Source organism: Manis javanica, chromosome 4 (genome assembly GCF_040802235.1).
Source record: "Manis javanica isolate MJ-LG chromosome 4, MJ_LKY, whole genome shotgun sequence".
In the NCBI taxonomy this organism is placed as follows: Eukaryota; Metazoa; Chordata; class Mammalia; order Pholidota; family Manidae; genus Manis; species Manis javanica.
In genome coordinates this window covers 33,939,109-33,967,049 of record NC_133159.1, presented here as the reverse complement: position 1 = coordinate 33,967,049, position 27,941 = coordinate 33,939,109, and the positions used below count along the sequence as shown (strand labels likewise).

Below are 27,941 nucleotides of genomic sequence, written 5' to 3'. Positions count from 1 at the left end.
AAGAATACCGAACACGGGGAAATCCTCATGAAATAATATAAAATGAAAGAGGCCATAAAACCGTATGTACAGTATGATCGTTATTTTCTGAGAAAAAATCTGCACGTTTACTTTTTAATCTGTTAAGGAAAGCTGTCGGGTAGTGGTGCGATAACTTGGTGGCTCGAATGTTCTCGACTGGGTCATCTTTCACATGTTCCAGAACGGACACACTGTTTATAAACCGGGAGAAGACCCAGGCATGGTTAAAGCCCACGGTCCTCGACTTTAACTGGCCTCCAAGGCCCGCCAGCCCTCTCTGGCCCCGCCGCCTCTCCCCGCGCCTCCCCTCCTCCGGCCTGGAAAGGCCGCACTCGCCCGCGGGTCCGCGGTCCCGCCAGCGCCGCCCGCCCCTCCCCGCGCGCCCGCCCACTTCCGCCTTCCGCCGCCGGACTCTGCCCGCGCGCGTGCTCCCGCCGCCATGGCGCCGCTGCGCTTCTCTGCCAACGTGTCGTGGCTGTTCCGCGAGCTCCCCGGCCTCTCTGCGCGGCTCCAGGCGGCAGCCAGCGCGGGCTTCGAGGCCGCCGAGATCGGCTGGCCCTATGAGGAGCCGCCGGAGGCGCTGGCCCACGCGGCGCGGGAGGCGGGGCTGCGGCTCGTTCTGATCAACACGCCCCCGGGTGGGCCGCGGGACCGGGGCTGGGGAGGGGAGGGGCGGAGCGGGGCTAGCGGGGGCCGAGCCCCGGGCTAAGGCCCGTTTTCTCTGCAGGAGACCCGGAGAAGGGGGAGATGGGCCTGGGGGCCGTTCCTGGGAGGCAGGCAGCCTTCCGTGAGGGGCTGGAGCAGGCTGTGCTGTACGCCAAGGCTCTGGGCTGTCCCAGGTATCCTCCCCTCCTCTCCCCGTGCTGTCCGGGCCCCTCCCCTCTGTGACCCGACCCTGCCGCCTGTTCGGGGTCTGGGAGAAGAGGATGCCAGGTTTGAGAGGTTCCGGGGTCAGCGCACTGGCCCGCCTCTATTCCTCCAGTCCTGGTCCTTTGTAAATAGCCTTTTGTAGTTTACCTGTTCTGTGTCATTCTCAGTTTTCAACTCTGATGCTAGGATCCCGTGCCAGCTCAGTCTGACCAGGGAGATAGCAAAGTAAACTGCGATCCACTGAGGACAGGTCAATTCAAGGCAGCTGTGGGAGAGGAGTGGGCGCCTAACCCTGGGATCAGAGAAATCTTCTTGAAGGTAGTGATGGTCAAACGGTCTTGAAGGATGCGCGAGCATGTTTGCTGTAAGGAGCATTCCATATGCAACAGCCAGAAGCAAGAGGCTTGATGTGTAAGCGTTCTTGAGGATACAGATGTAGCCTGTTGGGGTTGGAAGTGGCTGAGAAAGATCAGGTGGTGATGGGGAGGCAGAAGGCTCAAGAGTGGGGCTGATAAAATCAATGTCAAGTCCTGCAGAGGGCAAATAGGCAGAGGAGGACCTGTCAAAAGGGATACTTAGTGGTGTGTGTGTAGCAGGTGGGGGTGGGGTGGGCAGGAAACAGATGGGAAGAAGCTAAAAACAGATGCAACGACAAGTAGAGACAAGCAGCATAGGGCACTTAAAAGGGGTAAGGGTCAACATGATTTTGAAAAAGTGGGACTTAAGCATGTTTATAGGTTGAGGAGAAGGGCCACGGAAAAGGAGTGATTGGAAGTGCAGGAAGCGCTAAGTGAGGTCTGAGGCAGGGGGAGAGTACCTGGGAAAGGGCCTGGCCCTATGCTTGACACGAGAGTGTCGGAGGGAGCTGGGGAGCTGGGGAGCTGAGTGGCACGGCTAGGTAGTATGGACTGGAGACCTGGGGAGAAGGGAGGGCTGCTGTGCTCCAAGGGCAGCTGCAAGAGGTGTACAGAGGAAGCGGAGGCAGTGAAGGCCCCCAGTTCGAGGATGGACTCCACTACTCCCTCCAGTGCCATCTTCCCCCAGGATTCATCTGATGGCTGGCCGAGTACCCCAGGGGGCTGATCAAGCAGCAGTCAGGGGTGAAATGGAAACGGTTTTTCTGGAGAACCTGAGGCATGCAGCCGGGGTTTTGGCTCAGGTAAGACAGTGAAAACACATTGAGATAAATATATGAATGTGTGTGTGCGGAGCTGGGGTACACAGTGGGGAAAGCACATGGAGAACAAGGCTGGGCACTGGCCCAGGTCAGAGGAGCTGGTGAGGATCCTGACCTATGACTGACCAAAGCGGTACAGACCTGAGAAGAGCTCTCTTCATGTACCCAATATGGTGCCAGGAGAACCTCGTGGGACTGCTGGAGCCCATCAACACCCGCATTACTGACCCCCAGTACTTCCTGGATACACCCCAGCAGGGTAGGACTGGCAGCGCCGAGCCGCCTCCTGTCCCCTTTGTCACGTGCTCTCCTTGAGTCTCAAGGCCCCCTTGCTGGTTTCTCTCCCAGTGGCAGCCATCTTACAGAAGGCGGGAAGACCCAACCTCCAGTTACAAATGGTAAGGGGAAGAAAGGGAGTGGGGAAGAAGGGTGGGTTGAGGGGTCTCTCACTGTAGTGCTGTCTGCCCCAGGACATATTCCACTGGCAGATCATGGATGGGAACCTGACAGGAAACATTCGGGAGTTCCTGCCCATAGTAGGTGAGAGGGGTCCCTTTCTTCGTGTCTTTCTAGTCTGCCACCTCCTCTGTCCTCCCCTGCTTCCAGCCCCCTGCCTCTGTCCCTCAGGCCTCAGCAGGAGCCTGGGCCACACATCTGCCCACATCTGTCCCCAGGGCATGTGCAAGTGGCACAGGTTCCAGGCCGGGGGGAACCTAGCAGCCCTGGCGAGCTGAACTTCCCCTATCTATTCCAACTGCTGGAGGATGAAGGCTACAAAGGCTTTGTGGGCTGCGAGTACCAGCCTCAAGGTGAGGGATGGGCCAAGGCTCTGAGCCAGCCTTGGAAAGGGACCTCTGGAGGGATAGGCATTAGATAGGGGCTGGTTTTCTTCTCCAGGGTTGAGATGCCACTGCCTCCCTCTCCCCTCAGGAGACACAGGAGAGGGCTTGAGTTGGCTCCGTTCATACTGGGATAGGCGGGGCCGCCCGCAGGCTGGTCAGTGAGCTCCTACACTCCACCATGCCTCTCTGGGACAGTGAGTTAATAAGCAACCTGAATCTCCTCTGAATTAAAAGACAACCCACTGGATACTTTCACAGACGTGTGTTATTGGGAGCTGGGGGGAACACACAGTGTCTAGCCCTTCAGTTTCTCTGGGTTGTTTCCCTCCTGTTGAGAAGGGACATGCAGCTCACACTTGGTCCTTCAGTCTGTGGAGATGGGAGAGCCTCTGAGCCTACCTCATTGACAGAAGAGAAACCAAAAGATCCGAGAGCAAAGGGACTTGCCTGTGGTCATGGGTGCTTCAAAGGCTGAGCTGCGATTGGAGCTCAGGTGTCTTATCTCCATGGCAATGTCCAGCAGTGATGTCTAAGTGGGAAATGAAGACCAGAGGGCTCAAGATGGCATGGGTAGTGGCTGACAGTAAGCAAAGACTTGAGGCAGGATTCAGGCAGGGAGCTCTACGAGGTGAGTGCTTGCCACCTAGTGTGAAGAATTGCTGGTTCTCCACCGTGACAGGAAGGAGTTCTGTTCTGGAAAGGTCCAGGGGCCTGAGAGGAGATGGGCACCTCAAGGAGTTGACCTGGCCCTCTGGAGCCCTGGGCTGGTCAGCAGCTGAGTGCTTGGGGAGGGCAGCAGACCTCCAAGATACATTCACAGAGGCTCTGGTGTCCTCTATCCACGCTTGCCCTGGGCCTAGAAGGGCTGGCCAGTCCTGCTTCAAGGGGGCAATCTTATCCATCCGTGGTTCTGGGAACAGTGACATTCAGTGGTCCGTCCCTCAGAGGAGGCGGGTCCAAAGGGTGAAACAGGCTGTGTTGATGACAGACTCAAGGTGGTGGTAGGTGGAGACCAGCTGAGCAGGTGGGCTCTCGCTGTCCTGGGGCTGTACTGGGAAGGGCTCTCGGAAAACCACTGTCAGAGACTGTGGGGAACATGGGAGGGTGGTGCAGTGGTGAGAGAGGGCAGGATGGGCACAGGAAGCAGGGCCCTGGAAGAGTGGGTGCTCCAACCTTGGGGGCGGGGGAAACTAGGTTGACAGAAAGCCCCTCACCCCCTTTCCTCACCGTCTTTCCCAAGTGGGAATCCAGAAACACTAGTACAAAACAGTCAGTGAACTTCTGATTCAGCACAACCTGCAGCAAGAGACAGAAGGAGACAGGAGGGAGCTTTGTCTCACCTGATGAGGCACAGACCCTCCTTGGGCGGGGTGGGGGGCTTTTCTGGCAGTCAAGGCCTGATTCCAGCACCACACTTGATTGCAGTTCAGTCACCCAGGACCTCACCTCCAAATTGAACCTCAGTCCTCATGCCTGCTGGCTCCTGGTGAACGTGTCCAGCCTCATCAGAATGAGGTGCTTGATTGGAAGGTCACCTATCTAGAGGTGTTGCCCAAAGCTGGCACCCTGCAGCCCACCAACGAAGGGGAGTTCTCCACCCCTGACACAACCCCTCCCTGTCTGCTATCCTGTCCTGGGTCCCGTGAGTCTCTGACCTGCTCTGGGGGTCAGGGTCCCCTTATGTTTGTCCCTAATCCTCAGCTCTGCAATCTCTCCCTAGGTGACTTCTTCTACTCCCAGGGCTTCAGTGGCCACTTGTTCACATAAATGCTGCTTAGATCTTCTCCTGGACTGCAATCCCCAATGTCCATATGCCTTCTAGAGCATGGTCCTAGGTCTGCATGGACCTCAAGACTCATCACCCTTCCTCCAATCTACTCCTGCTTCAGTGTTCCCACCACCCACAGGAGCACCCCATTTGCTCACACCATCTTACCCTAACTAACCTCAGCTTCCCAGCTGGCCCTTTATACACTGAGATTGGTCTTCTCTAAAAGCACCATGTGGAAGGACCCCTCATCATGGACCAACTCCTTCTTCTTTTGATGTCCTCTCTCTTGAATGTCTCCTTGCCTAAACCACCGTTCTTGTTGGGCCCATTTCTTTAGTCTCTAATTCCCAGGCTCATGCCCACGGCCATAGCTCTTTCCTTTCCACCTGTCCTACCCAATGGTGCTTTCAACCTCTAATGGGCATACCACCCTCCTGGGGATCAGGCTGAAAGGCAGGCTCTGAGTCAGCAGGTCTGTAGTATGCCCCAAGACCTGCATATCAGCAAGCTCCGGTGGGGCTGGTGCTGCTGGTGTGAGGTCCCCACTTGGGTTGCAGGGCTTTAAAGCCCCGAACGTCCTTTCTGGAACTCCAGCCTCCAAGGCAACCACTTATGAGGTTCCAGAGTGTGTCATTCAGGATCTCTAGCCAAGGTTTGTGTTTTTGTGAGCCTCTGAGCAGAGCCCTCAGGTTACTCTCAGGAATCGCGTGCCATGGCTCAGCGCTCAGTCTAGGAGGGCAGGTCTCCCTCAGCAGAGCTTGTTTAGTAAGGCTGGGTTCCTTGGGGAGGTCAGGGGACATCTGTCATCTCTCTGAGGAGGATTTCTGCTGTGTCTCCCCTTTCAGAGGGTCAAGGGGACTTACCAGGTACTGAGTTCCCAAGTCTGGGCTCTGGAAATGGCGACAGCTCTGGGGAAAGCGGCTTAGGAGAACCTTGATCAAGCTCTGGTACCAGGAGACCGTCATAGACAGGAAGCAGTCCTGGGAAGGTTCAGAGGCCTGGATCTACTGTCCCAGAGTCCCCCCTGAGACCCCTGCACCTCTACCCTGGCTGCTGGTGGAATTCCCAACATCCATCCCAGCCCTTTCTGGAACCCATGGCCACTTACAAGCTGGGGGTCAATGTCCCCAATGGATTTGGCATGGACTGCTTCTAGGAGCTCCTCCAGCTCAGCCAAGGCCAGGCGTCCCCCGAGCCGGAGCCGGTCAGGCCCTGGTGGCTCCAGCAAGAAGAGGCGTTTCCAGAGGGTGTCCCGACGGCAGTGTCCTCCAGCCAGTCGCACCAGCTGGGCCAGCCGTGCCCGTGCCACGCCCACCTCTGCAGCCAATGGGGGGAACAGGGGAGCCGGCCCAGGGGCCAGCCCAGCCCCTGAGGCCTCTTCAGGACTACCAGCTGAGTTCCCAGAAGCCTCTGGCTCAGGAGGCAGTCTGGGTGGCTTCCGGAACCGGTGCATGTCAGCAGTGAGTCGGGGGAATAGCTCTCGTTGGCTAGTGAGCACCACGAAGAACTGCAGCCTGGGGTGGGAAGTGGACAGGGCTGGTCACAGCAGGAGATACACAGGACAAGGGTAGCAGGGAGGCTGGGCAATGGGCATGTTCACAGGGGTATCTGCTGACCGCAGAACATGCCGCTCAGCCTCTCCTTGCTCCTCAAAGGGTGCAGCGCAGTGACAGACAAGCAGAGATACATCAAAGTCATCCTGGTGACGAAGTCCCTCAGAGTCCAGGTAGGAACCCGAGCTGTGCAGTGGAGGTGGGTGAGACGTCAGCCCTGAGGTTCTGATGACGACAGCCCCATCCCTTCTGCCCAAACATGGGTCTCCCTACTGAATGGATGGCCCCGACCTCAGCTCCACCAGAGCACATGCTGGTACCCCCCTGACCTTACCTATGCCATGCTGAGACCAGGGCATATTCATTATGTTCTGGGCCCCCTGGCCGGGCCATCCGCAATGGCTTCATGTGGTAGGAGCTGGCATGGTCAGCCACGTAGTTGTACAGCTGGTGGGCAGCAATGAGTGGTGTGGAAAGCTCCAGTGTCCCTGAGGAGCAAGTTACAGGAAACACTGAGCTTGGGACAGATACACTGAACTGGTGGAACAGCGGGGCAGGGGTCCCTGAGGCTCCAACTGACAGACTGGCTGTTTTCCTGAGGTCTTGTGGAACACTGACATGAGACAAAGGTGGCTCAGACAGAGGGTAGGACACACATGACACAGGATCTAAACTTTGAAAGAAACAGACCGAGATGAATTTAAAACAGGAACAGATGCAAGACAAGAGACATGGGGACAGGGCCCAAGGGACATGAGGCAATGAACAATAGGGGCCAGGAGATGCAGAGACTAGGCCTGGCCCCGGAGGTGGTCCCAGGCTTGGAGACACCTTGTGGCCTATTCTTTTTCTGGTTCACTGGCTTGCTCTTGGGCACCGACCTTGGTAAATGTGATTGCGGCCAAAGTGGGGCCCGTCAGGGTGGTGGGCCAGGAAGTGTCGCAGGAAAGTGGTGAGGTGGTAGCCATGCCGCAGCACCAGGTGGGCGCCCAGCACATGTTGGTGCACGAGGCGCAGGTGGAAGTCATAGCTGAAGGAGTGCACGTGCATCAGGTCCCGCACCTTGTCACACTCCTCGGTGAACAGCATGGACAGCTGGGGAAGTGGCAGCCGGGTGCTGGGTTAGGACATGGCAGCACAGGCTGCCCAGCTCATTCCCATTCCCATTCCCCTCCCTCTTCCATGGGATTCACCCTGTTGCTGGGCCTAGGGAAACAGCTTCTATGGGAAGCCCTCCTCATTATATTCTCCTTCTTATTATAACTCTGTGTACCTGAAACTGTGACCATTTTGAGACTGGCATTTTTACTCTGTATCCCAGATTCCACTGAACTCTGGCAGAGGTTCATTGTTGCAGCAAATACTTGCTAGTGCCTACCAGGCATTGTTCTAGGTGCTGGGGATACACTGGGCAACAGAAACAAACCCCTGCCCTCAAGAGGCTCACATCCTAGTGGGAGGGAGATAATAACATCAGACAGAGCAAATCGTACAGAGTATGTTAGAAGATGGGGGTGTGGAAAATCAAGTGGTAAAGCAGCTGTAGCTTTCGACAGAGTGGTCAGCATAGGCCAGGTGTGCAATTTACTATCAGGGAGTTTCTCCTGGCCCCTTCCCATCTCTCCAGCTTTACCTTCCCACCAAGCTTCTTGCTCTTGCCAAGAAAATTACATATTTTATCTACATTTTTGTACCTGCTATTTTCTTTACCTGAATGCTATTCTCCCTGATCCCCAAACCTGGCTAATTCCTATTCGTTCTTAAAGCTTCATCTGGGACTCTGCCAAGGCTGGGCCAGGATGGCCCTCCTCTAATTGATCTGTGAATGAATGAATGAACCACTGATGGAGGTAGAAAGGAAGGCAGAGACACAGGGCTGGTGCTTCTCTTGGTGGAAATCACCCTCACGGAGTATTAACAACCGGATCCACGGTGCTGGAATGGCAGAATCTACACGACCACTCCCTTGGGGGCACTGGGCATAGGAATTACTAGGAAAGGAAATAATGACTGTAGGAGAAGTGACAGCCTAGGGGTTAGAATAGCTCTATGATCTTGGGTAAGTCACAGTCTTTCTGCCTCAGTTTCCTCATCTACCATGGAGATAACAGTAAAGGTCTTCATAAGGTCAGAGGCAGTGTGATAAACTGAAGTACCAAGGATGAGCCTCCAAGTCACAGACTTATTTTCAGCCCCAGTACTGCCAGTGGCTAGTGGTGTGCCCAGGAGTAAATTACTAACCTCTATGAACCTCGGTGTCCTTATCGGTACTGTAGGAGTAAAACTCTCCTCTGCTGAGAACTTGATAAACAATAGCAATGATAAAGCAATTTAGAAATCCAAGTGGGGTTAGAGATTGGATAAGTAGGGGTAGAGAGAGCCACGCTGGATGGAGATCAGAGGATAGGGAAGCTAATGATGTCAGGAAGCTCAAGAGAGTAATGAAGTGGGCCCTTCTGCCAGTACTCCAGCAAAGTGTGAGCGTACCTGCCTGTGCATAGCTCCCTTCTGTGCACTCTGGCCCAGGCAGGTGCCCTCACAAAAGTCGCCATGCTTTTCTGGAGCACATTAACCTGTGATGACTAGACTAGGCATCTACACCCAAGTCAAAGGCAACCATCTATGGGCTGGATGTGAGTTGTCTGGATCTGAGAGGAGTCTGGGTTGTCTGTACCGGAGCGGGACAGACTAGGCCCAACCAGATCTGATCTCAGAAACCAAATGTGAGGCACAAAAAAGGCACAGGCTCTTGCATGACATGCCTGGCAACCTGAAAGAGCTGAACTAACTCAAGTACAGAGGGCTTGACCTCACTTGGTCCTCTGACTCACTCTGAGCCCTGCTCAGTGCTTGGTTCTCACGAGATACAGAGGCCCTGCCCTGAGGCAGACAGACAGGGACAGAAATAACTACGTGAATAACTCAGGGGTATGCTGTGTGGGTGGGAACTCCAGTCCTCACTCCAAGTGTTAGTGATATACTGACAATGCCAGGCTAGCCCAGCTGTAGGTTAGACCAGGACTGCCCATGGCACCAAGCTACCCATGTGCCAGGATACCCCTGTGCTCAGATGTCCTCACTAACCACCTAGGGTGATGGATGGACCACAGGGCCAGACCAGCCACTGTGCGGGACTGCCCCTGCCCCCAGTGCTATGGCCGAATCCAGCTCTGGACCACCTGCAGGGTGAGACTGGTGGAGGTCTAGTCACAGCACCAGGATGACCACTGACCCAGCCAGCCCACAGCACCGGATCATCCCTGGGCCAGTATGCTCACACAGTACCCTCACTGGCCACAGCACACTGGGGATGCACTGACTGTGCTGGAGACCCCATGTTCCTCTGTCCTCACCACATACCTGAGAGTTGACCGCTTGACCCATGGGGATTCGCGAACATTCCAGAGCAAATTGTTTGACACAAAAATAACAACCCTGGAGAGAGAGTGAGGATGAGGTCAGGAGGTAAGTGGGTCTGACTCTCCCCACTCAGTATTCCCCCCGCTCACCTGGAAAGCCAGCTCCATGAGGATGATGCCCCCGGGCAGTGCCCGCTGCAGGTGGTAGGCGCTGACTGGAGAACCAGTGCTCTGAAGAATGGAAAAAGACAGGTTTAGGGCCAAGGCTTGGGGGTTCATCAGCCTCAAACCAGCAGGGAAAAAGTCCCTTGGGTCAGTGATTTCCATGGTGTCAGGTTGGGATCAACCTCAGTCAACATCCAAGGTCACTGACCTTAGACATTGGGCAAGTAATTCAGGCTCAGTGACACTGGTGTCTGGGACATGACTGATGTCCCTGTTGGGGAAGGTACATGACGATGTGTTACCTTAGGGCTCCCATCAGTCTTGATTTTAGGGCAGGAGAAGGAACCCCGAGTTTCTGTTCCAAGGACAGCCATGGCCCGCAGCCGGCTGGTGCTGTGGAAAAGGAAGAGGGACAGGACGAGGCGGGGCAGTGTGCTGAAGTAGTATGGCCATCAGACAGGCCCAGAGAAGGGAGGGACCTGCCTGGGCTCCCATGGTGAGTAAGAGGCAAGGCTGGGACTGGAGTCCAGGTCTAGACTATGGGGCATGGCTCTCTCCACAGCAGCTGTGGCTTTAAGGGCAAGTTCAAGCAAGTGCTCAGTAGGCAGGTGGAGACAAGGCTTCTCTCTACCAGTGAGAGGAGCGTCGAGGGTGAGATTGGCTGCTGTGAGTATGGGGGGACCCTGTGAGGGGATGGAGATGTCACATGCTGGGGGCAGTGGGAGGGTGATATATGTTTGAGATCTCATGAGGAAAATTCAAGGAGATGCTTGGAGTCCTGGTTGGGTACTTTCCTCTGAGAGGGAAAAGGGGTTCTCTTTGGACTGGGGAATGGCAGTTTCAGCATTCTGTAGGTCTACTGTTTTCCACTTCTCAGCTCAAAGGCAAAGGGAAAAGAGGAGCAGGGAAGTTACTGTGAGTAAGGACAGACTGAAAGGGCCCGTGGGACCCACTTATCACACTCAGGACTCGTGCTGGTGGTGGTAGTGGTGGGTGTATGGCAAAGCCTCTGATGAGGAGATGTGTCTCATTTAATCTTCAAGGAAATTGGGACAAGACTTAAGAAGTGATGGTTAAAGACTGGTGAGAAAGGAAGGTGGACTTTAAATTTTGCTCTAGAAACAAATGTTTTTTAACCTAGTGTCTTTTGTTTTAAAAAGGAACTCAGTATTTTGGGAAGAGCTTCAAACTGAATGGAAAGTACGTGAGCTAATGTCTCTCAGAGAAGCTCCTACAGCTGGGGCCCACCAAGCCAGCAGGCAGCACAGCCCCTCCTTGGGGGTCTGTCACTGAGGAGTGAGAGGAGCCGGGTCCTGGAGGCACAGGCCTGTCTTCTCTTCCTGAGGCCTGGAAAGGAGAAGGTGGCCTGGAAGGTGGAGAGCTGGTTTAAAAAATGCTAAGGAGCTGGAATTGGTTTTGTGGGCCATGGTGGTGTCTTGAGTGAGGAAGCAATTTACACTACTAGCTTGAAAAGGCATCAAGCTGAAAATAGAAGGAGGAAGAAAATGCCCCGGTAAACTCACAAGTCTGGAGACGTGAAAGTAACTGTGTGTGATGTAAACAGATACTTCCCCACACAGACACTGGGAGGGGGCTGGAAACAGAGAATCTGCAGGTTCAGACACTGAAAGGGCATGCTGGCTGGGGCAGAACGCTGCTGCCAGGTTACAAATAGGTTCTCCAACTTTCGGCACTCCAGCTTTTGGATTGGAGATATCAGCAGTGACCCTGCAGGAACTGCTGCCCCTCCACCTCCTGGCCATAGAAACAGGAATCTGAGATTTGACACAGGATGGGAAAGGTGGCTGTGGAGTTGTCAGTGCATCCTGGGGAGACTGAAGGTGGTGACAGAATATGGCCTACTTGTCAAGACTCAGACCTGTCACCATCTCCCAGTGAGTGTACATGACCAAGAACAGGCCAGAGGACAGTGATGCAAGTAGGCCCAATGCAGGTGTCCTCACCGAGAAAGACAATGACCACCAGAGAGAAGACTTCCTGGGCCAGGAGCCATGTAAAATCTCAGGGGAGGTCCACGGGGTAAGCAGGACAGGAGTCATTAAGACTAATGATTAGTTGGTCAGAACGTTAGTGTGTGGACAAGATTAAAGTGCGTGGCTATATACCAGCACAAGACGTATGCGGGCAGAAGCTCTGTGAGAATGTAGTTTTTGTGTACGAATGTGGCCGTGAATTCCTTAACGTATGAGATTTACAGGACATGCATGAGGACTGCATGGCAGTATCCAAGATCCTCATGTGTTCAGCCCAGTAGGATGAACATGCACAAGGCTAGAGTTGTCCAAATGGAATCCATGTGAAGAGGGGCATTGGAGCCTCACCTATAGTGGAGGAGGAGAAGAAGGAGTAAGAGACGGGCTTACCTGCGGGCAGGTGATGGGGGCCGCAGTGGCACCAGCACAAAGCCCATGCTCTGCAGATACTGCATGTACTGCTGCAGGAAAGCCAAGCTCAGCTCCTTCAGCCAAGGCTCTTCTCGGGCACCTGGTGGAGGCACATCTGAGGACTCATAGCCTGTAGGGGCCTCTCGGCTCCCAGATCCTGACTCCAGGCGATGGCGCCGCTGTGGGAGTAGAGATTAAGGAAGGCTCTACCCACTGCCAAATATTCCACAGCAGGTGGAGGAATGGAGGGCACTGTTTAGTAAAGGGAGGTCCCATGAGAGAGATCTGGGAGTCTTGAGCCTCACCTGGCCCTCGGGGGGCCCAGAGGTCTCTGGGGGCCCATGCAGCCAGGCAGCTGGGTCGAAGAGCAGGGCTGTTGCACAGTAATGCACCAGGCGGGATGACTGCTTCAGGGTCTCCAGCTCCCCCGCCTGAGGAATGGGTAGTGAGCGCTAGAGCAGTGACCAGGGAAGGGGCACAGGATGCTCATGGAGCACACAGGGTCAGGCCACTCACACTGATGGGCATGCTGGCTGGGGCAGAGCGCTGCTGCCAGGTTACAAACAGGTTCTCCATCTTCATCTGGCGCTCCAGCTCTGAGGGTTTGAGGTGTTTGTTAGTAGTGGCCCCCCAGAAGCTATTGCTCCTCCAGCTCCTGGACTCCACAGACTGCCCATGCCCACTGCCTGGCCCAGTGCCCTCACCTCTGCGCTCAGTCATCTTGATCTCTAGGAACTGTTGTCCATGGTAGGTGACAGGATCAGGGAGTCTGGGCACAGGACCGAGTGAGGAGCTGGGGCGGGCAGCCGTGATGTCCCTCAGGGCCTCATCGAAGGGGAATGTGTCCAGGGGAAGGGGGCCCCCACCACGAGAGGACCCACTCAACCGGCCTTGTTCACGGCTCAGTGGGGGGCTTGCACTCCGGATGAGGGTCTCTGCCTCCATGGTTGGCAGTAGGAATGGGTTTGGCTCCTATGAGAGAAGAAGCCTCATAATGGGTTCATGGCCTTTGCCCTCAGACTCTCTCCTACTCCATGGCCTCCTCTCTTAGACTCCCTGCCCACAGCCTCTGCCCTCAGTCTGTCCCCTCTCCCCTGCTTTTGGGCTGGTATCCCCTCTAGCTGATCCCTGAGGAGCCAGAACTGGACGAGGGGCTGGAGCAGCAGGCACCTTTTCATCCCGCACTGGGAAGTCCAGCTGGCCACAGTGATGGAAGAGTCCGAGCTTTTGGCTGAGCAGGCAGAAGATGAGATGGGCACGTGAGTTCTGCCACTGCACGAGGCGAACCAGTGCTCGGCCCAGTGCTGCTCCCAGGTCTGGAGCCCAGTTGTAGGTCAGCAGCTGAAGCTGAAAGTCAGGGGTCAGGGTCAGTGAGATCACAGAGCACTTCTCCCACCCAACCCCTGGCCCCACACCTACCTTCTTGTCCACAACCTCCAACAGCAAAAACCTCTGCCGGGGAGCATTTCTCCCCAAACTCCCATCGCCTCCTGGCTCAAAGCGCTGCACAGCTTTGGCAGCTTTGGCGGGAGAGGGGCACAATGAGCGTCTGGAAACAGATCCCCCTCAATCCCATCCTGCCCCCTGTAGGGTCAGAGCCTACCCTGTCAGTCACTGAACCCACCCTCCTCAGGCCATGCCCTCACCCTGCTGGGTTGGTCGTCTCCACTGCAAGAAGTTCCTTCCCAGAAGCAGCAGATGCCGCTCAGCTGCTGGGCATGGAGTTGGGCCCAGCTGTCCAAGGGAACAAGGACTGAAGATCTCCTGCTCTGAACCCCTAGTGAGAGGGTGGAATGGACAGAAAGCAGACCGTCCTTGGCCCCATCCCTAGGCCTGGCCCCCACCTGTCTTAGCTCAGCCTCCATGAGAACCCAAACTCACAAATGCTGCTCAAAGACACGGACACTGGTGTCACCAGCCATTGAAGTGACCAGAGTGGCGAACTCAGACAAGATGGATGGGAGGAGGAACCGGGACACCATGTGGGCAGAACTCCTGGACACGGAGGCACAGCCTGCAACCAGGGCAGAGTTACGGTGGGGCTGCGGGATGAGGACCAGGCCATGGGGCTGAGGATGGGAGAGGGGGCTGGGGTCTCACCAATCTGAACCATAAACTCCATCCAGTGCTGCGCAACATGAGCAAACAAGGGCTGCAGGATCCCCACCTCGCCCTCCTCTAGCTGCGTAGTCCGGCGCCTGAAGATACAGCAGGAGTAAGACCCTCACACCTATCCAGGCATGTGTGGGTTTGTACAAACCAACACCACCTTCTTGTGACTTCCCAGCACATGTCCCATGATCACCACCAAGTACACATACACACCTGTGTCTCTGGGCCCCAGAATCTGGGCCTGGGGCCCGCTCAGTTCCACCAGGAGTCCGAACACTTTCAGTTTTGTGACGCCTCCGGCCCCGGGTGTCTTCTGGCCGATCCAGGACAATGTCATCCGTTGTTTTGGGGGAACCCAAGTCCCCACATTCTGTTTTACTCTGGGGGCAACACAGTGCATGAGGAAGGGCTAATGGGAATGGGGATGAGGTGGAGGATGGAGGCATCATGGAATTGTAATAAGAGCCTGGAGGGTGTGGCAGCCTACAGGCCCTGGCTTCACTGGAGGCTGACTAGACAGCCCTGGGTGGGCTACTCAAGTTTCCTGGGCCTCAGCATCCCCATTGGTAGAAGCCCTGCTTATCCTGCAGGCTGCTGTGAGGATTCACCAAGAGAAATGGAAGTGACAGCACTTAATAAGCTGAGGCTCTCTCTACATCAGTGAGAAGCTGTCACATTCTGCAAACTCCCATCCAAGGGACAAAGTACTTTTATAGAACAGGTGATCCTGGGCAAGGCCTGTAGGGGACTGTAGGGGGAGCTAGGAGGCAGGCAAGAAGGTAGCTGCCAACTCCACCACTTCCTCCCGTTCTCCCATTTACCAGCATATCCCAGAAGCTACGCCGGCCGGCCTTGCTGGGGGGAGTCACAGGCTCCACAGAGCCAGGGCCAGGGGGAAAGGTGCTAACTCGGCCTGCAGGGCTCTTGGTTTCCAACGACCCGCTCCTGAGACTTCCTGTGGACACCAGACAATAAACTCCTATCACTGACCACCAATCCCCATTTCAGACAACCTAGCCCTAAGACTGGTGAAAGAGTGACTTGCTACTTCTCTGTGTTAGTGAGCGACAGTATGTGAACTAACAGTACATGGCTTCATGTGTGTGTTATGTTAAGTGATGGCCCTAAGTGGGTTAGCAGCTGTACACGGACATGTCTGCCGCCATAGTATCACCTTGCTGGTGTGGAGAAGATAGTGGATGACTGGGAAGGTGTGTTTCAGATGGGGCCTCTGTCATGTATTCTTGACCCTCACCTTTGCACCCTCACCTGAAACACTATCTTGCCCGGCTCTGTGACATTCTCTGGACCAACATCATACCTGGGGATGTGTCTTCTGTACACAGCGAGGCAGGCAGCAGCCGTAGCTCCATGGTGGCATCAGCCAGGGCCTGGCGAGCTGCTGCTCGGAGCTTCTCCTCCAGCTGCACAATACTGATGTGACCCTTTTCCCACACATCCAGTCGAAGCCGTGGGGCCCCGTTCTGAGCTAGAAGAAAGAATGCGGGTGACTTCAGAGTGCCTCTCATTCCTGCAGCATTAACTGAACATCCCCCTCCTCTGACCAAGTTGCCCCACCTGAAGAACTGTCTGTCACAACCGGGCAGTGAGTGACTTGGGTCAGCTGCTCAAATTCCTCTTCTTGCAGTGGGTCTGGGGGCCCTGGAGAGGAAGGGGGCCACGATGCCAGCAAGATGGGGGCCCCTCCCTCATCCACGAAGGCTAGAGTGATGCAGGCAACCCCTGGGTAGAAATCCACATGAAGGCTCAGGTCTGGGACTTCCACACACTCTCCTCCATCCCTCCCAGATCCCCCTTAGTCTAAGGATGGGAGAGGCCCACTCAACCATGAGACAGGAAAAGCATTTTCCACACCTGGTAGTGCCATAGGCGTGGGCCCTACACTGTACCTTTGCCCCCAGTGCCCTGTCCACCAGGCTTGTTATACAAGTAGATGTCCAAGTCAGGAAGGCCACCCTGTGGTGGGAGTGGATGCTGGGGAGAGAAGAGCGACAGAGCGCTAAGACTGAGCAAATGGACACAGCTATCGGGGACAGGTATCCACAGTGGGGAATGGGGACAGGTGACACGGGAGCACAGGAAGACGCAGGGGGACAGTAAGGGTATGTTGGTTGATTGGGGGCATGGGTGTATATAGGTCCATGAGCAAAGGGTCATATGAGGCATCTGCACAAAGCAGTTATGTAAGAAGGGTGTGTTTGTGTACAGGCATGTGTGTGTCGTGGGGGTGGGGGTGCACCAGTGCCCATGGTATGGACAGAGGTGGATAAAGTCTCACCTGGAAGTGGTTCCGGCTGTTGCTGTCTGTGTACTTGGGAGAGTGCAGGAAGATGAGCAAGTTCTGCCGCAAGTACCAGGCCAGGGCAGGAAGCCAGGGCCTGCAGGAGGTGGGCAGGGCCAGATGCAGCACCTCTGAGGGCAGACTTCCGGGGGGCTGGATAAACTGCAGGGAGTAGGAAGGAGAATCAGAGCTGAATGCAGAGGTTCTGGCAGACGCTGTCCCTATACCTGAGCCTTGGGGGGATGCTGGAGTCTGGAAGGGAGCTGACCTCCACATCAGCTGGTGTTAGCTTGCAGTTCCGGACAAGCATGACGGTGATGACATCCAGTGTGGCCTCGTCCAGGCGCCGACGCAGAACACGCACCAGCTCATCTGTGATCTCTGGACCTTGATGTACCCATGGTGGGAAGGTAGAGACACTGGCAGAGGACCCAGCAATCCCGACACCAGCCCTAAACCCCCAGAGGCAAACACTCCTCCATAAACTGGAGGCAGTTAGCACTGCGTTTTAGTTCTGCCAAGCTACTCACTGTGTGAGTGAGGACCAATGAATCTTAGTTTTGAAAGCCTCAGTGTCCTCATCCATAAAATGGAATAACAATAGCATCTAGCTCATAGGTAAGTCTTAGTCCAAGACCTGGTACAGATTAAATGAGCCATAAATATTAGTAGAAAATCCGTATGCCTACTGGATACCTCAGGCTCAAGACATCTCAAACAGGATCTCAAACTGACATATCACCTTCACCCCAAACTGCCCCTGGTATCCGGCCAGTGGAACCACCATCTATCCACATAGTCGCCTAGGCTAGATACACAGGTGTTTGCTTTGATGGCTCCTCTTCCCCAAGCTGCACTTCGATCAGCTACAGGTCCTCCCCTCTAAACTTCTCAGGAGCCTGTCAAGCCCAGAGCATAGAAGGGGCTGGAGTAGGAGGTGCCGAAGGAAGTCCCAAAGGATTCTGGAACCTCATCTGGTACCTCCCCTCCCCCTCCTCACAGTCCGTACCTGCCTGCCCTACGCCATGCACCAGCAGCTGGATGTGCCTGTCCACCTGGCCCACAGGACGTGCAGCATCTGAACCGCGGCTGGAAGCCACGTCCAGGGGAGAACGAGGACCCTGCAGGAAAACTGGTCAGAGCCTGGCTCCAGGGAGCAAAGCACAGGGGCACCAGGGAGTCGGGGTAATACATGCCGAGGCTTCCTCAGGGTAGATGGGCTCCTGGCTTCGGGACAGAGCGAGGGAGGGGGGCAGAGCATCACCTTCCCAAGGCCGCTCATTGCAGGACGTCTCCAGTAGCCTGGGAAAGAGTGGCCCGGTCTTTGGGTATGCCTCCTCCTATGCCATCCTTGACCCATGCTTCATCCCATCTTCCCAGGGCCCACATACCGAAGATAGTACACAGCCTTTGTTGCCCGCTCCTGATAAACAAACATGTTCTTCCGGTTCACCACAGAGAAGGCATTAAGCACAGAGCGTAGGGCTTGGATGGCTGTGGGAGGAAAGGGGGCTCAGGAGACTGACCTCTAGAATCCCCTCCAGCCCTACCTGCCCTCTCGTGCCTATCACATACCCCGAGAGACCCCCATGCTGGGCCCCATTTTGAGGCGTGAATGGACTCGAATCACAGTTCCCCACACGACGTCACAGGAGAAATGACCAGGAACAAACTGCATTGTGGCAGCCAGGTACCCTCGCGGTGCACAGGTCTCATCAGCAGCATAATCTGGGGGTAGGGAGACAGCGGGTCAGAGAGGGGACACAGCTCTCTGCCCTCACAGATTCTCTCCAGAATTGGCCTACTCGTCCTCAACACTCACCCCCCACCCCTTCAGCCCTGTCTACTATTATGCAGAGGAAAGGTGCTTATTTTGGGTAACAAGGCATGGCCATGCTCTTAGGAAGACAAGCCACAGCACAAAAGCTTTCAGAACTATCTCAGGGAGACATGGAGAAGGAGCTAAGAGGTGTCCAGGAAAGCAAAGCATGAAAAAACCCTAAAGATAATGTGCCAAGACACTCTGAGCCTGTCACGATACAATACATACTTCATCTATGTGCTCACAGGGAATTGCAATAATAATCCCATTAAAACAAAGGGGGATGACTGCTTACACATACCCGCTGCAGAGTAGGAGAAAACTGTGTCCTGTGTTTTGGAAGACAGCCATCCCAAAGAACCCAGAGAGCAGTGTGGCAGAACGCAAGAGCCCATGGCCACAGTCCAATGCCTTGTTTGACCCTCTCCAGGCTCCCAGGTTGATGAGGAACCTTCCAGTAGCTCAAAGGTGGCAATCTGGTTTCCCAGAGAAGGTATTGCCAGATGTGAGCAGTGTACAGGACACCCAGGAGGCTGCAGCATTTGGAATGGAGTGCTGGTTGCTAAGGGTTTCAGTGAAACCAGATGGAGACTAAAACGAGGAAGGGCTATGTCTGGGTTCTGACGAGTCTCACATCTCAAGCTGCTGGAGTCATTTTGAAGTAAAAGTGCTTGGCTAGCCTAGCTCACGCTCAGTTTGCAGAAGATGTCATCAAAACCCTGGAAAGTCCACTAATTATGGAGATTATCTGCTTTGATATGGAATACATGCCAGGATGTGCTGGGAGACACATGCTTCAGAGCCGTTAGGAATGTTTGTCTACAGACTTGCTGAGAATATTAAAAATAAGGAGTGCTCTGATTTTACTTTTAAACCAGAAGGGAGAACTGCAAAAGTTGACATGACTTGGCTTTCCTTTATGAGCTGGGGTGAGAGCTCATGAGGAATAAGAGAAGGGAGCATAAGTATCAAGACTTCAATTACCATCTCAAGTAGATTATCATATGTTTCCTAACAATGACCAGAAACCCTAGAAATCCCATCCTGACAGCCTGTCTGGAGAGAGAGCCAATCAGAAGGCAAATTCTCCTAGAAGCCTCAGGCTCCTTCCCTCTGGTCTTCTCTTGCCTGGGAACTGGCCTGCTTGTCCTCCACTGCCCAACATGTCTATTACCCTCTAGGGGAAAGATGGTCAATTTGGAAACCGAGGCAGGGCCAGGTGGAGGCATGCCCTTAGGAGGACAAGTCACAGCTGGGGCCCCTTCCAGGATCCCTTCTCTCCTGTTTGTCAACCACCCCATATCTACTGGCTCTTTCCCTGTGGAACATAAATGTGTTCAAGCCTCTGCCTCTTTCTGAAACTCCCTCCTCGCCCCACATCTTCTTTGGTTCCTGCTGTATCTCTTTTGTCTCTCCTTCACTGCCAATGTACTTGAGAGAGCAGGTATTCTCTGCAACAGCCTTTCACTTTTCAATTGCCTTGGTTTCTGTTCTCATTTCTCTACTGAAACTAATTTCACTAAAGACACTGATAAGCCTGCAACAGCCACGTGGTCCTTCCCAGTCCTAACCCTCCTTGCTCTCCCTGCATCCGAGTCTGCCTCATCTCGCCGTGGTGCTGCATGAGAAAAGGGCAGCAGGACCCCCTTGCGGGGGAGGCTCCTGAGGATCTCACCGTCGCTGGGCAGTGGTGCCCGCTGCCGGGAGTGGAAGGGGGTCTCGCTGCGCCACAGATCTTCTTCACTCTCGGCCACCAGAAGAGAGTTACACACATGACTGTCATGAAGGTCTTGAAGCAGCAGCCGCTGGGAGAAGGAGCAAGGTATCAGGGAACTGAAATAGGTCCTCATAAAACCATCAGTGGTGGTGGTCAGGGGTCTCAAAGGCCAGAGAATATCCATTATCACTGGAGGTCAGAGGTCAAAAAGAGCATCAGTAGTCACTGGGGGTCAGAGATGGTGTCCCATAGTCACTGAGCTCAGGGCTCTGAGCATCAAACCCCCATTAGCAACACTCATCCTTCTTTGGCAGATCTGTTCACCATCCTTCAGGCCTTCGTTTAAAAATCATTTCCTCTGAGAAGCCTTCCCTGATACTTCAGATGGTCAGATCCTGGTCATATGCTCTCACAGCAGTGTCTACTCTTCCTCTGTAGAATTCTTCATAATTGTAATGGAAATAATGTGTGTAATTTAGTGGTTCAATGTTTATCTCCCCACTTGACACAAGCTCCAAAGAGTCAGGGTTTCACCTAGTCTGTTCACTATTATTATATCGCTAATGCCAGCACAGTGCAAAGAGAGGGAACATGTCACGGGAGGGTATGAGAGTAACCCATGTTACTGGGGGTAGGCTGGGGGAGTACCCAGCTTGTAGAGTAACAGTACCCAGTAACCAGGGGTCAGAGAAAACGTCCAAGATGGATCAACAGCCTGTGAAGGTCAGGTTCCTGGAAACTCTATCCTCATTGGAGCTGAGTCCATGCCTGGAGAGCCCTGCCCCCAGCTGCCCCTTACCTGGTTGACCTCCCTGCATATCTCCCCAACTCGCCTCACCAGGAGCTGCTGTAGGTGGCGACACTCAGTGCCTGGCCCCCCATCATCCCGAATCAGGCTCCTAGGAAGGAGGAATGGATCAGATGCAGAACTGAAATAGGGAGAGAGCTGCAGGGGAGGAGTCATGGGAGCAGGGCCAAGAGGAACCATGGGAAGGAAGCAGGACTGGACGGAGGGAAGTTAACAATGGGGAATGGAAAGATGGAATTCTCAGCAGCAATTCTGGTAGCCTAGGCTCTACGCTGGATTCATTAGCTACCATGTGGCACCACAATGAAGCTGCTATCATGCAGCTCACCTCTTCTTTATTCTCAGATCTTCTTTATCAGAACAGGGGTCTTGCCTTCTCTCAACCCACCCCACCTCCATGATAATTAGAGCAGTATTTAGTCAGATGCCTAGATACAAATCCTGGCTCTGCCATTTACTAACTGTGACCTTGGGCAAGTATTTAACTTATCTGTGCTTGAGTTTCTTTATATCATAAGGATAATAATACACTGTAGGATAAGGTTATATAGATTAAATGAGCTGATCCAGGTAAATACTTAGAACAGTATATGCTACATAATAGGCTCTTATTAAATATTACCTATTATTCCCATAACAACTTTTGAAGCTGCTTTGAACTATAGAGGCTCTTAATGCTCAGCCAGGAGCCAAAGTCCACATCAGCTTTTCAACTCAATTAGGAAAGCAGAGAGTGACATGGTTTGGCACAAGCTGTGGGAAGAGGTCAGGATCCCCCAACCTTAGAATGCAAGTCAGGCCCCTGCCCAAACCCTCAGTCCCAAGTCTTACTTTTTGCTAACACTGGAGAGGAGAACTGTGGGACCAGAGAAAAGCAGCTAACATCAGAGGCAGGGTGCAGGGCCCTGGTTTCTGCTTACCTTGCATGTGCATATACTTCAACACGATCCTGTAGTACCCGGACAATGAGCCAGAAGTCAGGCAGGCAGGGCCCAGGGAGGATTGGGAGTGAAGGCTGTGGAGGTGTTGGCCTAGATGGGGTCCGCAGTGTGAAGGGAGCCTTCTCATCCAGAGTCTCACTGGGACCCTCACTGTCTGAGCCACTGCTGCCACCATCATAACCTGTGTCAAATGTGCTGAAAGTCAACCCCATCCTCTAGGCTCCTCTGAACCTCCAAGTACATTAGGCTCAATAGGCCCTCTATGTCAGTCCCTTCTGATGCCCCCCCTGCCCCAACCTCTTGTGCAGCCGAGTCCACTTCCCATCAGCTGAGAGTCCTCCATGCATTGCCCCAGCTTACCTAGGTGGTCAGAGTCCATACTTCCCTGACTGGACATAAGGCTTGGCCCCCGGCTAGGCCAAGGCTGGCGCCCTGGGAGGAAAAGTAGATACCCGGATCCTCTCTCAGTCCTGCCTAGGACTGCCCTCTGAAATGGGGCAGGGCAGGGATCTCTAAGTCCTTGGTTCTGGCCCCCAGACTTTGCTGCCCAAGTTCTTGCTTACCTCCCTGTGGCAGGCTGGGCACACTGATCAGATGGGGGCCCTCAGACTCCTCTGGGGAGCCAGGGACTTGGGGACTGGTTGGCAGGGCCTGAGGGGCAGGAAGTTAGGACTGAGTAAAGGGCCCACACATGCACCACCACCTTCCCCATCCCCAGGTCTACCCTGGAAAGACTCACCTCCCCTTCGACACCTTCAGCCCTGTCCTCATGGCTGTGCCAAGCCCAGGCCGCTGAAGGGGGCTCCCCATGAGACCCACCTGTCTGTTGGCCAGCTGCCACAAAGAAGAAGCCACTGTCAGGGTCCTCAAGAAGAGCATGGCCAGGGAGGTGGAGGCGGCGGAACTCCTGGAAAGCAGGAGCCAAGGTGACAGGTTAGACAGGAGCAGCCCTCCCTATTCATGGCACCCCACACTTCCTCACCAGACCCTCACAACTACTTGGACACCAAGCATGCTGAGATAGGCAAAGGTTCAGTGACTTGTGTAAGGTTCAACAGGCCCAGTGGCAAGGTTGGGGACTGGGCCTCTTCCCACTGAGTTAGGCTGCCAGGCATGGGGTGAGGAACAGACAGTGTGATGATGAGGAGGGCAGGAGGGTGATTCTAGGGACTCAAGCCTAGGGAGGGCCTCTAGTTCTGTGCCCGGAGTCTGGGGAAGGATGGGCCTTGCTGTGACCAGGGAGTGTTCTGAGGGCAGCATACCTCCTTGAACTGTGTGAGTGAACGCTCTGGCCCAAACACAAAACTCAGTGGCAGAGTTTGGCGAAGGCAGGTGGAGCGTCCAGGAGAGCTATGGATGTGGGCAGCTGCTCGATGTAGGGCAGGGCTCTGGGGGATGCCCCCTCTGCGGAGTGCCCCCACCATCTCGTCCTCCAGCAACCAGTGGATCTGTGGCCACAGAGCAATCCAGAAAGTGGCACCTCCCTTGCTGACTGATACATCACCTCACTTCCAGACTAGAAGATACTTTGCCTTACATATTGAGTGGCGCCTCACTGTGATCCCAGAATAGAGGGGGTGCCTTACCTTACTGACATGACAGAAAGGGTATTGGCTACACTGCTGAGGGGTTGTCAATTAGGTTGAGAGACGGAAGGCCCTCACCTCACTCATGGTGGTTTCGATAGCCAGTCTGTGGGGTGTGGCCAAACTGGATAGTGCTGGGTGCCTAATTAGAAGAAAGGTGCAGATACTAGTTTCCAGAAAACAAAACTGAAGAGGAACAGGGAACAAGGGACTCTGAGGAAGAGAAGGAAGTACCTGTCTTCTTCTGGGGGTGGCAGTGAGGGCCCCAGGCCATCATCCGACCTCAAAGACGATGGCTGCCCTGGGGATCGTGGAAATGAAGCACTGCTCTCAGATGCTGACCTGAAAGGGTGGGAGCAAAGGTCAAAGGTCAGCAGCTACTATCCCCCCACGGTCCTCTTAGAGCTTCTTTCTTGGAATCCTTAAGGTGCCCTTAGTTCCCCAGGGCCTCTATATTCCTTGAATAGTGCCCTATCCCAACAAGGCTCCAGACCCCCCATCAAACTTGCTGTCACACCTGTGGTGCTGAGGGTCTGAGGTCTGTGGCAGCTCCACTTCCAGAGGCAAGGTCAGCATGAAGACATCCAGAGTGACACTGAGGTCCCTCAGGGCCACTCGGCCTGCAATGGGGGGGCCCTCCAGACTGGAAAGTACCTGACCTGGGGGAGGGAGAAAGTGAGGAACCCTGGGACAGAAACAGATTCTAAGTTCTAAGTGCCAAAGGTATATTCACAAGCTCTCTACCACCTGTGGGGCCTGTGCCGCCCCTGGCACCCCCAGACTCACCGAGGCAGGTGGGCAGGCTGCACACAGGTACTGAGCTATGATGCCCATGTAGCCGCACTGAGCACGTGAGGTGTAGGAAGAGTGGTGGCAGGTCATGCATGAGGCTCTCAGGCCCAGTGGGTGAGTCACCCCCCAGGATACTGAAGGAGTCTTCATCAGGGTTCACAGTGTCTGCATCTGACAGTGAGGCGGAGTCTAGCCCAACAGGCCCCAGGTCTGGTTCACGGCTTTCCCGGTATTCCACCTCGAGCTCTGGGTCACTCTCAGTGACCACACAGCAGGCTGATGTGTCTCCTAGAGATGCAAGTTGTGTGGTCAATAGGAGGGGTTGGCAGTGGGGCCCCTGAATCCTGGCTAAAAGCAACCTTTCCGCCTCTACCCACTTGCCCACGCACCTTCTTCTCCCATAAGCTCAGCCTCTGAAAACTCCAGGTCACTGACTTTTCTGTCTACTATGTCCCGAGGGCCCTCATCCTGAGCAAAAGAAAGAGACAGCTGGACAAGAGCCACATCCAGCCCTCAGGAAAACAGGAGTCAAGTAGGGCCTCTGGGGCTATGAGTTGGTGGTATGAGAGGGCTAAGGAAGAAAGCCACTCACCTCTCGCCTGCTGGATGGAGGGCAGTAGAAGTAGTAGTGGGGATTGGAGGGCACTGTGCGGAAGTGGAGACCACTGATCTCCAGGAACTTCTCCTGTTTTGGGGTTAGAAGGTGGCCTGAATGTCACCCACCTCTCAAGAGAATGCCACCCACTACCCAAGAACAGACATCCATACACCCCCAACCCAGAAAACTGGCCTCCGGGCAGGCAGGACCCCAACCCTGCTCTACTCTCACCAAGCCCCCCACCTGGATGAGGCTATGCAGGGCATCATGTGTCTCTCCTCTGAGCTGGCAGACGTCTGTTAGAGAGATCTCCAGGCCAGGGTCTGGATTGCCAGGGACACGCATGCTCTGAAACTCAGGCTCGCTTAGGTCCTCGGTCTCTATGCTGAGTGGTCAGGGTGAGGGCGGGGGACAGGCATTGAAGTGTTAAGAACCACCAAGTCCTAGGGAAATCTGCTTCCCCACCAGGACAGCGCACACCTGCCTGTCTGTCTCTAGGAAGGGTATTTGGCACCATGGCACGGGCAGTGGGAGGGGCAACCCACCCATTTGTCTTAAACCTTTCTTAATGGCCGGACATTTCTGCGCAATGCAGGATGAGCAAGGATGCCTCCCAGTTTTTGGACTTGGACCACTGGATGGATAGTGACACCATTCACCATGGATGGAGAACATATGGAGAAACGAGGTTGGATGAAAGAAAACGCATTCCTTTTGAGGGTAGGAAAGATGGGGATCCAGAGGGAACTGGGCTGGAGCGTCACCAGCATACTCGTTCCTCTGCCTCTTCCGTTTCCCTGGAGCTAACACACTGCAGATGCTGGGGGGCATGGCTGCCTGCCTGCATTTCTCCTGCCCTTCAACAGGGACCTGTTGGGACCCTAAAATGAGTTGGGGACTCAGCAGCAGGCAAAATACAGTTTTTGCCTCAGTGAAACTCAGATTAGCTTGGGAGATTATTATTGCTGTAGGAATGTCTTCAGCACAGGCTTCGGCTTTCCCTGATAGCAGCTGGTGACTCCCTACCCCAGCTCAGTTCAACACTCCACCCCGGAACAGGAGGGACAGAGCCAGGAGGGAGGCTGCTGCCCTCGCCAAATGGGAGAAAGAGGCCTGAGTGGGAAGTGGGAAGCCAGCGACAAAGCAGCTGCCTCTCTAGTACTACTTTGCACAGCCATTCCCCTGAATCGGAAGGTCCCTGTGTATTGGGACTTGGTCTGTGTGCCCCTTACACGCCACGCAAGGACAAGCCTAACCTGGACTCAGAAGCCAGGACTGCTCGTTCCCGAGGTTCAGGGCCCTCCTCGATGCTGCTGCTGAAGGGCCCAGGGCTGAGAGGACCAGGGCTTGTGGGTATGTGAGGCAAACCCCGAGTGTGGCCACACAGCGCGAGCAGAAAAGGAGTGATGTCTACTTCCTGTAGTAGCTCTTCACAGGCATCCACTGCTATCAGCAAGTCCTGGGAAGTCACGCTCTGTGCCTGCTGCAAGCTCCGGAACAGCCCTGATGAGTGCACGAGGCTGTGAGGGTCAAGCTCTAGGCTGGCCTCTCCAGTCTCTATCCCTGTAATGCCTGTATCTCCTCATGCAATGCCCCACTCCTTCCTCATGCTCCCTCCCATGGCCCCCTGCTCACCACGGACGTAGCATCGCTGGGCATGCTCCTGGAGCAAGGCACAGTGATTGGCTACCTCCTTGTACCTGGGCTCCATCCAGACTGAGGAGAGGGAAGGCTGGTCAAGGAACTGAGTCCTAGGAATGGGAGCAAAGAGAGCTTGGCCTAGCCCCCTATGTGACACCTCAAGACTCACCATCCACCCACACTCCAGCAGACTGTCCACAGGTCCCTACACGCATTCATGTCCCAGAAAGTTCAACCAATTCACTGAAGGAAGATCAGCAAGGAGCTGTCAGAATATAGCTAAGAAGCTGACCATCGGTCCGTCTGTCCACACTTGAGTGTATGCCCAAGCCTTGGCTGGGGACCATGGTTAGGGAAGGGTGTAGGTCAACATTTAGGGCACTCACCGGAAGATGAGGTCTCGGGGTGCCTGAGGGGGCTGCATGCCAACCATCTGCTCCCTCAGTGCTTCCAGGGCACAGCTATAGATGTAGACAGGGCACCAGGTCCGGGGCCCATCTGCCCCGTCTGTCTGTGAAGCCTGACGCCCACTGCACGCCTCTACGTCCTGACGGAAGGGTGGGCTCAGCTCTCCTGGACTCTGGGCACTGTCTGTGGGAAGAGGTGTCATGTTGGCCTTGAAGCCCTCTATTCCTATTCCCCTTCCTGCCTTACTGACTTACAAGTCAGCAGACTTACTGCCAGCTGGGATGACACTGAGGATGGGCACCTGGGCCTTTGTAGCCCTGACCCCAGTTCCTTCCAGATCTTTCAGGTTGGGGCCCCCACTCCAATCTCCAACCTTAGGCTTTGTCTCCTCTTGAGAGGGTCCCTCCAGGCCACAGGCAGCCAGATGTTGGATATCTGAAAAGGAAAAGAGAGACATAAACTAGAGCCATCTGATGGGCTGGTGAGGGAGCTCAGGGGTTTGTATCTGAGGTTAGTGAGGGGGTCAGTGGCTGGTACCTGAGAAGGTGGCTGGGAGGAAAGTCAGAAACACATGCTGGGGGGTCACAAGCCTTGCATAGCAGCGCCACTGAGGGAGCTGGGCAGACATGAGGGGCTTGAGAGTTTCAGGAGGGCCTACACACTGTAAGAAACAAAATTAGAGCAATATATGAGGGGCCATCCCACCCCTGCTCCCTTCCTCTACCCTAGAGTCCAACCCCAGTTTTAGCTTGCAAGACCCACGACAAAGGGGCATGACGGCATCCTGTCAGTGGCGGGTACTAGCACGCTAGTGGGGCAGAGCTGAAGCATGACTAGGTGGTGATGGAAGATCGGCATGAAAAAGGGCTCAGGGGGACAAGTCAGTGCTAACCAGGGCAGGATTGGCGGGGTCTCCAGTGGCCTGGGCGCTGCTGGTTGCTTGATCCTTTGGGATCCCGTGTACCCCCTCGGGTGACCCCTCTGGTCCTACAATGGAGTAGAGATGGGTGGGAAGGCAGGACCAGCAGAGGCAGGGCTCTGAGGTGAAGAG

General features: G+C 54.8%; 2 protein-coding genes across 11 annotated transcripts in view; one reads left to right on the top strand and one right to left on the bottom strand.

Annotated features, from left to right (window-relative positions):
- Positions 1–405: 405 nt before the first annotated feature.
- HYI (hydroxypyruvate isomerase (putative)) lies at positions 406–3,165 on the top strand. Of its 4 annotated transcripts, none has more exons than XM_037002354.2 (8): positions 406–659; positions 749–860; positions 1,936–2,050; positions 2,249–2,327; positions 2,417–2,466; positions 2,524–2,608; positions 2,743–2,877; positions 2,966–3,165. In XM_037002354.2, exons 1-8 carry the CDS (start codon positions 461–463, stop codon positions 3,070–3,072), a joined length of 882 nt encoding a protein of 293 aa, XP_036858249.2. In that variant the 5' UTR covers positions 406–460; the 3' UTR covers positions 3,073–3,165. The 4 variants fall into 4 exon arrangements, with proteins under 4 accessions (XP_036858249.2, XP_036858250.2, XP_036858251.2 ...); XM_037002355.2 differs by having other exon boundaries at positions 408–659; positions 2,539–2,608; XM_037002356.2 differs by having other exon boundaries at positions 408–659; positions 2,999–3,165.
- The window catches only part of SZT2 (SZT2 subunit of KICSTOR complex), a 50,765-nt gene continuing 25,981 nt past the window's right edge, over positions 3,158–27,941 (bottom strand). For 6 of the 7 annotated variants that reach the window (XM_017646938.3, XM_017646940.3, XM_017646942.3 and 3 more), the window contains 50 exons: positions 27,783–27,877; positions 27,428–27,551; positions 27,161–27,325; positions 26,869–27,073; positions 26,477–26,592; positions 26,098–26,344; positions 25,085–25,226; positions 24,836–24,928; positions 24,633–24,711; positions 24,238–24,531; positions 23,969–24,110; positions 23,686–23,793; positions 23,530–23,593; positions 23,128–23,313; positions 22,605–22,772; positions 22,429–22,516; positions 22,226–22,297; positions 21,845–22,046; positions 20,916–21,015; positions 20,075–20,204; positions 18,153–18,305; positions 17,969–18,071; positions 17,774–17,879; positions 17,587–17,698; positions 16,846–16,964; positions 16,575–16,739; positions 16,186–16,270; positions 15,854–16,018; positions 15,597–15,764; positions 15,097–15,230; positions 14,489–14,655; positions 14,264–14,361; positions 14,045–14,177; positions 13,810–13,940; positions 13,583–13,683; positions 13,334–13,510; positions 12,868–13,135; positions 12,680–12,759; positions 12,469–12,594; positions 12,143–12,342; positions 10,061–10,151; positions 9,744–9,824; positions 9,595–9,669; positions 7,116–7,329; positions 6,569–6,722; positions 6,298–6,420; positions 5,790–6,195; positions 5,545–5,661; positions 4,138–4,206; positions 3,158–3,995 (listed from right to left, as the gene is read on the bottom strand). In XM_017646938.3, the coding sequence (XP_017502427.3) occupies positions 3,852–3,995; positions 4,138–4,206; positions 5,545–5,661; positions 5,790–6,195; positions 6,298–6,420; positions 6,569–6,722; positions 7,116–7,329; positions 9,595–9,669; positions 9,744–9,824; positions 10,061–10,151; positions 12,143–12,342; positions 12,469–12,594; positions 12,680–12,759; positions 12,868–13,135; positions 13,334–13,510; positions 13,583–13,683; positions 13,810–13,940; positions 14,045–14,177; positions 14,264–14,361; positions 14,489–14,655; positions 15,097–15,230; positions 15,597–15,764; positions 15,854–16,018; positions 16,186–16,270; positions 16,575–16,739; positions 16,846–16,964; positions 17,587–17,698; positions 17,774–17,879; positions 17,969–18,071; positions 18,153–18,305; positions 20,075–20,204; positions 20,916–21,015; positions 21,845–22,046; positions 22,226–22,297; positions 22,429–22,516; positions 22,605–22,772; positions 23,128–23,313; positions 23,530–23,593; positions 23,686–23,793; positions 23,969–24,110; positions 24,238–24,531; positions 24,633–24,711; positions 24,836–24,928; positions 25,085–25,226; positions 26,098–26,344; positions 26,477–26,592; positions 26,869–27,073; positions 27,161–27,325; positions 27,428–27,551; positions 27,783–27,877 (7,085 nt within the window). In that variant the 3' untranslated portion in view covers positions 3,158–3,851. Of the gene's footprint in view, positions 3,996–4,137; positions 4,207–5,544; positions 5,662–5,789; positions 6,196–6,297; positions 6,421–6,568; positions 6,723–7,115; positions 7,685–9,594; positions 9,670–9,743; positions 9,825–10,060; positions 10,152–12,142; positions 12,343–12,468; positions 12,595–12,679; positions 12,760–12,867; positions 13,136–13,333; positions 13,511–13,582; positions 13,684–13,809; positions 13,941–14,044; positions 14,178–14,263; positions 14,362–14,488; positions 14,656–15,096; positions 15,231–15,596; positions 15,765–15,853; positions 16,019–16,185; positions 16,271–16,574; positions 16,740–16,845; positions 16,965–17,586; positions 17,699–17,773; positions 17,880–17,968; positions 18,072–18,152; positions 18,306–20,074; positions 20,205–20,915; positions 21,016–21,844; positions 22,047–22,225; positions 22,298–22,428; positions 22,517–22,604; positions 22,773–23,127; positions 23,314–23,529; positions 23,594–23,685; positions 23,794–23,968; positions 24,111–24,237; positions 24,532–24,632; positions 24,712–24,835; positions 24,929–25,084; positions 25,227–26,097; positions 26,345–26,476; positions 26,593–26,868; positions 27,074–27,160; positions 27,326–27,427; positions 27,552–27,782; positions 27,878–27,941 lie in introns of those variants that run through there. The other variant, XM_073233772.1, reaches the window with a different exon arrangement.